Source organism: Salvia splendens, chromosome 19 (genome assembly GCF_004379255.2).
Source record: "Salvia splendens isolate huo1 chromosome 19, SspV2, whole genome shotgun sequence".
NCBI lineage: Eukaryota > Viridiplantae > Streptophyta > Magnoliopsida > Lamiales > Lamiaceae > Salvia > Salvia splendens.
Window position 1 is genome coordinate 21865112 of NC_056050.1, and position 13373 is coordinate 21878484.

Below are 13373 nucleotides of genomic sequence, written 5' to 3' on the forward strand. Positions count from 1 at the left end.
TTGCGACGTATAATTCACAGTCAGCTGAACACTTGTTCCATGAATTAATTTTCAAAGATATTAAATTCCTGCGGAAGCGCGGGAATTAAAGATCATCTACTATGCGAACTTACCTAATCCACTATTAAATTATCCTCTGAACAATTCTAATTTTATAGCATACCAACAATCAATCACTTATAAACTATGTTAAAGAGACAATAGCAAATGAATTAACATCACTACGTTATTAGCCAAAAACATAGTGAAAAACATTAAGCATCTTGTTGGTATCAAACAAATGATTTCAATGATGTAAGAACATCTTTACAAATCCTAGATTACAACTTGGAGCAACATAGAGAGCTTAGCCTAAAAACATTGTGAAATATGCAATAAAAACCGTAGGATTCAAGCTCCCGTTGAGTGGAATCAAGGTTTGGAGACGGATAGTCAGAATGTTGACCGGAACTTCTTCCTCCTCTCTTTCTCCCTTTTCTCTCCTTTTTCCCTCTGTATTTTCCTCTCTATATCCCTCTGTGCCTTCAAAAAAACGTCCCAACCTTCGGAAAAGAAACTGCAGTATAAACTGCCAATTTGCAGTTCGCTCATCTGCCCGGCTGGGTTAATTTTTGCAGCTGAAATTTCACCCGGCCGGGTGGCCATTTTTGAGACCTTGCTGGAATTTCCGTGCCTCGCGAAAATCACCCGGCCGGGTGGCCATTTTTGGGCATGAAATTAACCCGACCGGGTGGCCAATTTTTAGAGCTCTCTGCACAGCTTTTTAACTATCCGAGCTTCATTCCTTGTTTCACCATTCATTCATCTTCCTACACCACAAAACATACTTTTGCAAGCATCAAACTATATAATCATGTAAAGTTAGGGGAATAACAATGTACAATTTGATTCACATCAAATACCCCCAAACTTATTTGCTTGCTCGTCCTCGAGCAAGATCATATAAAACACACTTTAAAGCTCAACTCACAAAAGTTTTCAAAAGTTTTCATAAGAGCGAATCATATAGGGACGTGAATGACAAAATCTAAACCCCCAACACTTCCAATCAAGATTTCCCACTCTCAAGAACCATCACTTATCAACCTAGAACTTCAATTCAAGGTGCATTTCAAAGTAAGTCCAAGCATGTGATCATACAACTCAAACCGTCATCATTGACTCATCAAGCATTACTAATCGCACAGACTCGCGGATTTCAAATCAAACTTCTTTAACTCTACCAAACTATTTACAAAACATCCACAGTGCATCAACAATAAGGTCCAAGGTCTTTATTAAAGGTTGTAATGGGGCTAGGGATGAGGTAGGATAAATATGGATAGTGAGCTCAAAAGCTACACATTTGAGTGCCAAATTCTTCCCTCCTACAACTTCCTTCCAAAGATCAAACAACAAAAAATTACAACCAAATTCTCACTCCCCCAAACTTGAGATCAAATCTAGACAAGATTACATATTACACAAATAGAAGCTCTTACTTTATTTCACAACTTTTTTTTCTTTCATTTCTTTTTTTTTCTTTTCTAAATAAGACCTCGACTCTTGCAAATTTGGAGGTCGTCTTTTTCTTTCTTTTTGTTTCTTTTTTTTTCTCTAAGAACTTCATTCTTTTCACCTATACATTACATCAAGTCTAAAAATGTCTACACTTTACAATTCACCACCCAACACTCAAAACTCAAATCACCACAGCTCAAACTTGTTTTTAGCACCCAAATAGTAGCAAGTTCTATTGATGAGGCTAAAATGAGGCTTATTTAAGTAGCTAAGTGATTGGCTAAGTGTTTACACAAATGATAGGGAATTAAGCTCAAAGTGGCTTCTAGGAGATCATGTATAGGACTAGGCATGTGATCATTTGGCCATGGAGTTCATCCTAGTGCCTTATCCTCCCATATCATTGACACAAATGAATACAAGCGGTTCACTCGATAAAGCAAATCAATCCAAGATAATCTCCACAAGACATGTAATTTTCATACTCTCCTCAACTCAAGAAATCGATTATAATCACAACATGCTCTTTCAAATAAATCATGCACAAATTCCATCCATCCTAAGCTTCAAAGATCAAGTAAAATCAAGCAGGAATTCCCAACCAGAAAGCCAAAGATCTAGCATGCATCCGTCAATTACATGATTCAAAACACTTTTAGCATACCATACACCCAAAAACATGCATCAAATCATTCACAACCCCCCCAAACTTGAATGCTTCATTGTCCTCAATGTATGCAAAAGAGAACATAAAAAGTAAAGGGAAAGAAGACTCCCCCAAACTTGGCGTGATATCCAAAGTACATTCGGGTGGGTGGGTGGGTGTATTTTCCTTTGTAGGTGTGCTTCCTCATAAGCTCGAATGTGAATCCTATCTCCACGTTGCTCCTACAAAAAGAAACAAAACCTACAAAAAGAAACACTCAATTCAAAATAAATGTTAGAGGAAAGAATTGAGCAAACAAAACCTTCAACAAATAAAATAAAAAATAAAAGAAAAATAAAAACTTGGGTTGCCTCCCAATCAGCGCCTTTGTTTATAGTCGTTGGCTCGACCTTCTTCATCCTTGATCTACACTTTTGAGTCCACAAGTGTAGCCTCTTCTCTTGCCTCCATGCTCTCTTCAACTCCAACATAGGCCTTCAAGCGTTGGCCATTAACCTTCCACATAGTGTCATTCTTCTCATCTCGAATCTCCACAGCACCATAGGGGTACACCTTGTGCACCACATAAGGACCCCACCATCTTGACTTGAGCTTGCCCGGAAACAGTTTGAGCCGAGAGTTGTACAAAAGGACCAGTTGTCCCTCATGGAATTGACGAGGCTTAATGGCTGCATCATGTATCTTCTTTGCCCGCTCCTTGTAGAGGTCAACGCTCCCATACGCACGGAGCCTAAACTCATCCATCTCGTTCATGTCGCACATCCTCTTCTCGGCCGCAGCATCATAATCCAAATTAAGCTTTTGCAAAGCCCAAAAAGCTTTATGCTCAAGCTCTACCGGTAAATGACAAGCTTTCCCAAATACCAACTTGTATGGTGAAGTTCCAATTGGGGTCTTATATACCGTTCGATATGCCCACAAAGCGTCATCTAACTTTTGAGCCCAATCCTTCCTAGACGGCCTTACCACTTTCTCAAGCACCCGCATAATCTCACGGTTGGATACTTCAACTTGACCACTTGTTTGGGGATGATAAGGGGTAGCAACCTTGTGTTGGACACCATACTTTCCTAGGAGGTTTTCAAACAATTTGTTGCAAAAATGTGTCCCTCCATCACTGATAATGGCTTGTGGTGTCCCAAAGCGGTTAAAGATGTGACTTTTGATAAACTTCAACACCACTTTGGCATCATTGGTTGTCGAGGCCACTGCCTCTACCCACTTAGAAACGTAATCGACAGCTACAAGGATGTATTGCTGCCCATTAAACTTGGGAAACGGTCCCATGAAGTCTATTCCCCAAACATCAAAAAGTTCTACCTCGTGAATATTATTCATCGGCATTTCATTTCTCCACGAGATATTGCCGGCTCTTTGGCAACTGTCACATCTTTCTACATAGGCTTTTGCATCCTTGAAGATCGATGGCCAAAAGAATCCGGACTGAAGCACCTTAAAAGCGGTTCGACGTGCTCCAAAGTGGCCGCCATACAACGAGTCATGGCATGCAAACAAAATCTGAAGGTGCTCATGCTCTCCAACACACCTTCGAATCACTCCATCACTACAAATGCGGAAGAGAAACGGATCTTCCCAAACATATGTGCGGGTGTCACTCAAAAACTTCTTTTTTTGATTAGAAGACAATCCTTCTGGTACAACGCCCGTGACAAGGTAGTTCGCCAAATTAGCAAACCACGGCACATATGTTTCCCGAGCCTTCACTTGCAACACTTGCTCGTCGGGAAATTTCTCATTTATCCTTTTCTTTCTTTCATCTTCCGTCTCTTCCAAACCCTCTAATCTAGACAGATGATCGGCTACCAAATTCTCAGTCCCCTTTTTGTCTTTTATTTCCACATCAAACTCTTGTAGTAAGAGGATCCACCTCACCAACCGAGGCTTTGCATCTTTCTTGTTCATCAGATACTTGATAGCCGAATGGTCCGTAAACACTACCACCTTCGTGCCAAGTAAGTAAGCACGAAACTTCTCGAAAGCATACACTACTGCTAGCATTTCCTTCTCTGTCGTGGTGTAATTCAGTTGAGCTTGATTGAGTACTTTGCTAGCATAGTAGACGGCGTGTAGGACCTTGTCTCTCCTTTGGCCTAGAACGGCCCCTACAGCATAGTCCGAAGCATCACACATCAACTCAAACGGCTTTGACCAATCGGGTGTGATAATAATAGGAGCTTCGACTAGCTTTTTCTTCAGCAATTCAAATGCCTTAATGCATTTTTCATCAAAGACGAACTTGGCATCCTTTTCAAGCAAGTTGCAAAGTGGCTTTGCAATCTTTGAAAAGTCTTTTATAAAACGTCGGTAGAATCCCGCATGTCCAAGGAAACTACGGATGCCCTTCACATTCGTTGGGGGAGGTAACTTCGAAATCATATCAATCTTAGCCCTATCCATCTCTAACCCCAACTCCGACACCTTGTGTCCCAACACTATGCCTTCTTTGACCATGAATTGACACTTTTCCCAATTGAGCACGAGATTCGATTCCTCACATCTTTGCAAGACCCGTCTCAAATTTTCTAAGCACAAGTCAAATGAGGATCCAAAGACGGAGAAATCATCCATAAAGATCTCCATAATGTCTTCATTCATATCGGAAAAAATTGCCATCATGCAACGTTGGAATGTAGCCGGTGCATTGCATAACCCAAAAGGCATCCGGCGGAAGGCATAAGTTCCAATAGGACATGTGAATGTCGTCTTTTCCTGATCTTCCGGGGCAATTGCAATCTGATTATACCCCGAGTATCCATCTAGGAAGCAATAATGGGAATAACCTGCAATCCTATCAAGCAACTGATCTAGAAATGGCAACGGAAAATGATCTTTTCTTGTCGACGTGTTCAACTTCCTGTAGTCCATGCAAACTCTCCATGAGTTCACCAATCGAGTTGCCAACACTTCATTCTTCTCATTAACAGTCACGGTTATTCCTCCTTTCTTCGGTACACATTGCACTGGGCTAACCCACTCACTATCGGAAATGGGATAAATCATCCCAAATTTCAACAATTTCTTCACTTCCGTTTCCACCACTTCTTGCATGAGTGAGTTCAACCTTCTTTGTCTTTCTCTTACCGGTTTAGCTCCATCTTCCATCAAGATTTTACGCATGCATATATCGGGGCTAATCCCTTTGATATCAGCGATGGACCATCCTAGAGCTTTCTTGTGTGACTTTAGTAGCTCTATTAATTTGGATTCCTCTTCATCATTTAACATAGCCGATACCACAACCGGTAATGTTTCATCATCACCAAGAAATGCGTATTTCAGATTTGTCGGGAGTGGCTTCAATTCTAGCTTAGGTGGTACTTCAATTGAAGGCTTCACATCTGCCACAAAAGTATCCACCACACATTCATTCTCGAGACTTGGTTGATCAATTTGAGCATCTTCACTTTCATCAAAATCAACTTTAATTGTCGAACCAAAGTCTCTTTTCAAACTCCCTTTTTCATATACGCTTCCTTCTATACTTGCCGAGCAACGCATCTTATCAAAGATGCACTTGTCGAGGACATCAACTCTAAAGCACGCTTTTGCATCACTAGGATGCTTCATCGCTTTCTCCACATTAATGGTCACTTGCTCACCATTAATTCTAAACGTGACAGAGTTGTCTTTAGCTCCTAACAACACATCTCCTGTGGCAAGAAACGGTCTACCAAACAGAATTGGTACCTCTTTGTCCTCGGGCATATCCAATACTATGAAATCAACGGGGATGACGAACTTGTCTACCTTGACCAAGACATCCTCTACTATTCCTGTGGGCTTCACGATGGAGTGATCAGCCAATTGTAGAGCAATGTCGATGGTATTTTTCTCCAATTAATAATATTAATAAGTGGAGATTTAAGTAAGTACAAGCTAAATTGAAAGTCTAAAAATACCCTCCAATTAATTTGAGTTGCAAATTTGTTTCTCCAATTAATTACTATACTTAGGTAGAAAGTCCAAAAATACCATGAATCCAAAAATACCCTTCATGCTTAAGAGGTATTTTTTGGGTCGAAAAATTGACTCAGATATTATGAATATGTGATACTAATATACTAAAAAACCTGTAAAAATTCAAGGCCTGTCCATAATTATGATGAAACATCATGTACTAGTGATGTTCACTCACAAAAAATACATTAACTACTCCATCACAAACACTTTAGTACTGTAAAATATTTAAAACTAGGGGTGGCAAAATGGATAGCGGGTAATGGGTAATTCTCATTTCGACCTGCTATCTGTCGGGTATCGAGTACCCGCTACTTGACAAATAGCGGGATTGGTAGTGTATTTTAGAGTTTTTCCGGTAGCGGGTATATCCATTAGTCCTGATAATACCCGGTATTATTTGTATTAGCCATATACTATACCCACTACCTGTGCGGGTATACCTGTTAATCCCCTTAATACATGATATTATTAGTATTAGGATATACCATTTTTTTAATACTTTATAGAATCTAAGAGTTCTAAGAGTTCTTTTGAAATATTTTTATTTTTCAACGAACATATAATTGAAAACTCACTGTAACTAGCTATAGAGTGTCTCATCACTATTATTCTTAATATATTCGAAGCTTACCATCGATATTGATACAGTAAATTAAGGAACATTGTTGGATATTAGGTTTTCAGATTGTCTATTAGGGTTTCAGGTCGAATACGGGTACCCGCAATATCGGGTACGGGATACCCGGTACGGGTATCAGGTAATCCCGATATGTTGCGGGGTCGGGGTACTGGGACAATAAATTTGGCAAAAATCGGGTATGGGTACCCGCGGGTAACCCGTTCCGCCACCCCTATTTAGAATTTTAAATATTACTACTATTATATACTCCATTCGTCATATAGAAATATGGACACTTTCCTTTTCCGCTCGTCCCATAAAAATAGCTCATTTCAATTTATGGAAAGTTCTCCCCAGCTCATTACCCATGTACATCAATCTATTTACAACCTAACCACTATGGCCAAAACATTAATAATAATGTGGTCCCACTATCCACTAACAATATTTTAACTACTCTTTCCATCCTCCCTCTTACTTTACCATTATGCATTAATTACGTGCCGTCCCAAATGTCCCTATTTTTATGAGACGGGGAGAGTACACAACATCAATTTTTTTGGCCATAATAGTTAAAAATTTCGTGTTTAATTATATAATCCTACAAATTAATTAATTTTAAATTTAATTTATATTCACTACGTCTCTAGGAAGATGACGCATTACATGGGCAATATGATGATTTATGCAACTTTATTTTGTTGTGAAGTTAATAGAGTAAAGTAAGAAAGAGAGAATAAAGTAGAGATAAATGTGTTTCATTTTAGTACTGGGTCATCTTAATTGGGACAAACTATAAAAGAAAGTGAATCATCTTCAGTGGGATGGAATGAATATTATATTTAATTATATTTACCATCATCCACTGAAATTTTTATTATATCTATCATCCACTAAATAATACTCCCTCCGTCCCATGCTACTCGCACTTTTCATTTTAGGCCGTAAATTTGGGATTGATTTTTTTGTGTAATTAAAAAAGAATTTTAGGTGTAATGAGACATCACTTAATAAAAGAGCTCTTAACTTAAACTAACATATTAATTAAATGCATTAATTCTAACTTAAATTATAAATAGTGTAAGGACTTTGTGACGAGCCGAAAAGCAAACGTGCGAGTAGCACGGGACGGAGGGAGTATTACTACTCCATATTTCCCTTAAAAATAGATCACATTTGCCATTTTGGGATGTTTCTTAAAAATAGACCAATTTATTTATGGAACTTTTTTCTCTCCAATAGGGTGAGTCTCATTCTCCAGTAACAATACTTCAATCACTTTTTCTTTCTATCTTTCTTTCACTTTACCAATTGTGCATTAAAACCCGTGACATTTCAAATGTTGTCCATTTTTTAGGGACGGGGGGAGTATACGTATCATTAATTAAATTTTAATTTTGTCATTCGTCTCATTTTATTATTTTTAGGGACGCTGGGTGCACACTCATCGATTTGGTGGAATGGCGCTGGCTCCTTTTCAGCCCTAGGAATAAAAGACCTAGGCACAATTTCCAACACATTCTACAACCCCTAGGGCTGACAATTTTCGACACGACACGATAATCTGACACGAATCCGCACGAAATTATTGGGTTGGGGTCAAGTCTTATTGGATCCGTGTCCTTATCGGGTTGACCCATTAAGAACCCGATAATTTCGGTTTGGGTTCGGGTCGGATGCGGGTAACCCATTAAGAAATAATATTATTATTTTTATTATTATTTAAAATATATATATTACTTTAATTTTTTAATTTCTTATAAATTAGGTTTAAATAGTATAAAACGAATTTTAATTGTGTAAATTAGGTTAAAAATTAAGGTTTAATCGTGTAATGTTAGGTTTTAATCGTGTAATATCAGGTTCGGGTTGTTATCGTGTCGTGTCAACCCATATTATATCGTGTCGATAACAGGTTCGTGTCGGGTGAGGGTCGTGTTCGGATTTGAAGGTAGCATGTCGGGTTCGTGTTCGGATTTACAGTTTCCTTAACAGGTCGGGTTCAGGTTAGGCCTTATTGGGTTGGGTCATTATCATGTTGACCCGATAACGATCCAATCCGCACGATTTGCCAGCCCTAACAACCCCCATATTGTCAAATTTTCATCCAAAAGCAAAAAGAAGACCCTTGTGAAGATTTTGATCATCAAGAAGAAGGATTCTCACCGCTCGATTCATCTCCGGGACACTAGTATCATCTTGCTTATGTTTCTTATGTTTGTGTGGATTATATTTGTGATATTCTTTCAAACATTAGTGGCTAAACAACTTTTGTAGGGTTGTGTGAATACTACATTGATTATGTTTTGATGTACTGGAATTGAACCTTTTACCTAGCTGTTGTGATTTTTTTATTATTCTTATGCTTTTAATCGTTCTCTTGCTTAGCTAACAATTGAATTGTGGTTGTTTATCTATTATATTAATATAGAGATAGATAGTTTCTCGTGGTTAAGTGAACAATCATAATTTAAATTATTTACATTCGAGAAAAGAGAAACTTTGATATTAGAATCTAATCAACATGATATATGCACTTGGGAGAGGGCTTATTCTATAGTAACGAATTTCCTAATAATCATAGAGATACTAAGTCATTGTAGTTGGATCCTAGAACTCTGCCTCTTTCTCCATATTTTCTAAACTTCAAATCATCTTTTATTTTATTTTATTTAGCTTGAATTAGTAGGTAATTTAGGATTTTAGGGACCAAACCAAAACTTGAATCGTTTAAATAGTGAATGATTATGATTCGGGCACTTAAGTTAATTAACTAATCTATGTGGATATGATACTCTTGCTTGCCATCACTCCAATAGCCCGCCCCCGTACACTTGCGAGACATTTCATTGCTAAAATAAGGGAAAGTGAATTTGCTATAGTATTTTCCCCCGACCGATCAAATTGTAAATCGATAATTTTATCAGCTTGCTTCGTTCATTTTTAAAATATATCTTGGCAAAAGAAAAAGAAGATAGTACTTACTAAATAAACCGGAAAAGCGCTAAATATATTTGCATCATGTGACCACTAAGGAATGATATTTACCAAATTTACGCTTAGGGTGGCAATTGATTAAAAAAATGAAATGTGATAATCTACCATAAATATTGTTAATAATAATAAATATTAATATTTGTTGATTCAATGTATCAACAAAAAAACAAACACCTCATTAATACCAAAAAGTTAGGACTTAGTCTTAGAAGACACCTGTAATATTGGAAGTATATGAGTATCTTTTTTTAATTTAATTTTGTAAGATATCAAGCCGCAACATATGATTTCCTTCATTAGTGACTTATTCCGGCCATATTAACGAATGTGAAACCAGAATTGGTGAACTGATCAGTACCTTTCACTGTATGAAATATATATATATCGTTTTACATACTATATTTTTTAGAAGTAACTATCATTCCTTGTCCGAAAATTCTTGATGGAATGAACAATCTTTAATGTTAAGTCTTCAAAAGATCCTCCAATAACTTATGTGCAGCCATTTGAATAGAAACCGACTAGTAGAACTACTATCCCAATATTAAGCAAGTCAATTAGGATTATAATGGAAATTTTTTTATTTCTCTTCAGTCAATTTAGTTAAAGGAAGATAAAAAGAATGTTGATGGATAATGGGTTGTGGGACAGTTAATATATTATGGCTTTGTTGATTGTTGTGGACATGGACAATTGGGCAACCAGGTGCCTAGTTTAGGTGGATATAGCCAAAGAATTACTACTACATTTACAAATTAGTGGATGTGAATTGAATGAGACTTAAATAGTACTCCCTTCGTCCCACAGTAAGGATCATATTTTATCATTTCAGTCTGTTCCACAATAAAAGTCTCATTTTGTTTTTATCATCAATGCTAAGTAGCTCCCACGTCCACTAACTTATTTCATTCACATTTTTTTATAAAATCAATATAAAAAAGTGGATCACATGTTCCACTAACTTTTCAACTCACTATTCTTTACATTTATTAAAATTCGTGCTCACAATAAATATGACTCATATCGTGGGACGGATGGAATAAGTAAGAAAACAATAACATTTTTTTTATGAAGTCTAGCTTGGCCGACCAATATTACAATACGTAATTTCTATCTACAAGGTTGTTTCTATATAACTTACCACTGTTAATTCACAAATTAATACTTAGTTCTTTTTTTTTCTTTGCCAACTATAATCTTCTTGTTCATAAATAGCATCATTTAATTACTTGTGAAAAAACTAGCTAAATTATCCATATAGTGTCGGCCAAACTATCGTCATTTTGTTTGTGTCTGATTGACTGATTCGTAATTTCGGCAACAACAAATTGGTATGTTTTTGTCTAATTTCATTTTTTCAGATAAAATTAAACAAAAACTAAACACTGAAAATTGTTTAGCTTAACTTAGAAACTTTACAATAAATAATATTCAATCAATGTAGACATATACCTTAATAATTCGGTAGTAAAATTAGTACTTGTTCATGAATCTATGCAATAATAGTGAAATTAATAAAAAAAATAAAACAAAACTATTTAAAATGCAGAAAAACCAAAAAAGGCTTCACTGGTGGGGGCTGAAAAAATCGAAATATTTTACATGTTTGTACGTACGATACTCAATGATTGACTAAGCTGAATCAATTCGAACCAGAGCCTTTCTTTTGATGAAAAAATTAATATTATTTCAAAGTCAAAGAAAATAAAAAATTTCCCAAATCTTAAAAGGTGTGAACAATATGATCCCACATCAGCTCCTCATTGGATAATTTGATAAAACAAGATCATAAACTATATACTACTATAAAGCACGTGCAAATTAGCTAATGACCCTACCACGCGTTGTCACGTCTCGTTCCATGAATTCACTTTGACCCGACCCGACCCGACCCGGCCCGATAAACCCTACGCTACATTTACGCTTATTGGACTTTCGATTCAACGCGCTGTGACTCGAACCAGAAATTCTACCTCAACCAGCCATGCTCGATCTCCCCTTTTTGGTCTGTGCTTTTTCCATATATATACACACACAATCATGCTCTCAATTTCTCAGCAGCCAAAATCCTACTCATCAATTCATGCATGCAATTGTTGGAACCAACAATTCAATTTTTTCAAACTAACTAAAAATGTACAATCCCACTTCCGCTTCCTCCTCCTCAGCGGAGCCCAAGTACAAGGGCGTCCGGAAGCGGAAGTGGGGGAAATACGTGACCGAGATACGCCTCCCCAACAGCCGGGAGCGCATCTGGCTCGGCTCCTACGACACGGCCGAGAAGGCGGCTCGCGCCTTCGACGCCGCCATCTTCTGCCTCCGCGGCCCCACCGCCAAGCTCAATTTCCCCGCCGACCCCCCCAACATCTCCGGCTGGCAATCTCTCAATCCCGCCGAGATACAGGCCGTGGCGCAGCACTACGGCAACACCTACTCCTCCTCCAACCACCCGCCGCCGCAGGCTGTTGAATTGGATGACACCTCACCCTCTTCCAACTCTGAGGGGGGCGAGCCGATGAATTCGATCGATTGGTCGTTCCTCGACGTGCTGGATTCGGGGAATGCAGGCCGTGTCTCGGATTTCGAGCTTTTTCACGAGCCCGGTGACATGTACATGCCCCCGAATCTGCCCGAGAGAGGCGCGGACGATGAATACGGCGATGACACTGGAACTAGTGGTAATGTGTCATCCTCGTTTCTCTGGAATTTCTAATTAGAGCAAAATCAAGTAGTATTTAAACACGGATTCCATCACTAAGATGTTTCTCCTCCAACTAGTAAGTCAGAATTACGACATATATATATACTATATGAGTGTGTAATTCTTAGAAAATTAAAACACCCACGCTATCCGTTTATACATATATAGTAGTAGTACTATATATTTTTTTTGCCGGGAAGTCAATTTGGGATTAGTTTATGGAGGAATTTGGATAGAATATTAACCATTTATGGTTTGTTTAAGGTAGTAAGTACCATTTCACTCTATAATCAATGTTCCGGATTGGTATATCTTTTTTATAGTGGCTGAGTGTTTGTAAGATCATATACTGTAATATATATAAAAATAAAATTAGCTTGTCTCCTTCGATTTTTTTTTGAAGTGTTACACTGTTATTATTAGTTGAAGTGTCTGCAACACAAAAGAGTCAAATGAAAAATTCCAAATGATGATGAGATCCATACCATGCCATTACCTATAATAATGCCAAATTATGCTCTATTAAAGGTGAGTATATTGATGCAAACCAATCAAATTCTAGGAAAAAAGTTCAGTTCTTAAGTTTTAAGGATAAGATTTCCATTGTCTTTATCTATACTTAACTTAAACCATCTTTTTCAGTTTGTTTTTGGAGTTTATTTTGAATTTAAATATTTGTTTTTTTTTCCGGGATTCATATTTTGTGCCCATTCCAATCTTATGCATTCAATTTGAACTTAATTTTAATTTTTGGGGTTTGTTTTATGTTTTGGGGTTATTTTTGGGGAATGGTGAAAGTGGAACTCCTGTAGCGGCAGAAAATACAGTGCTCTATTGTGCATCTATCAAACGCAAACATTTATTCACTAAACGCACAATTTTCTGCAGCGTATCTTCTTTTCTTCACA

At 37.5% G+C, this 13373-nt stretch overlaps 1 protein-coding gene across 1 annotated transcript; it reads left to right on the forward strand.

The window, feature by feature from the left end:
* The first annotated feature begins 11825 nt into the window (after window positions 1–11825).
* LOC121779346 (ethylene-responsive transcription factor ERF017-like) lies at window positions 11826–12847 on the forward strand. Its single transcript, XM_042176671.1, has one exon. It carries the CDS (start codon window positions 11899–11901, stop codon window positions 12475–12477), a length of 579 nt encoding a protein of 192 aa, XP_042032605.1. The 5' UTR covers window positions 11826–11898; the 3' UTR covers window positions 12478–12847.
* The last annotated feature ends 526 nt before the right edge of the window (window positions 12848–13373 follow it).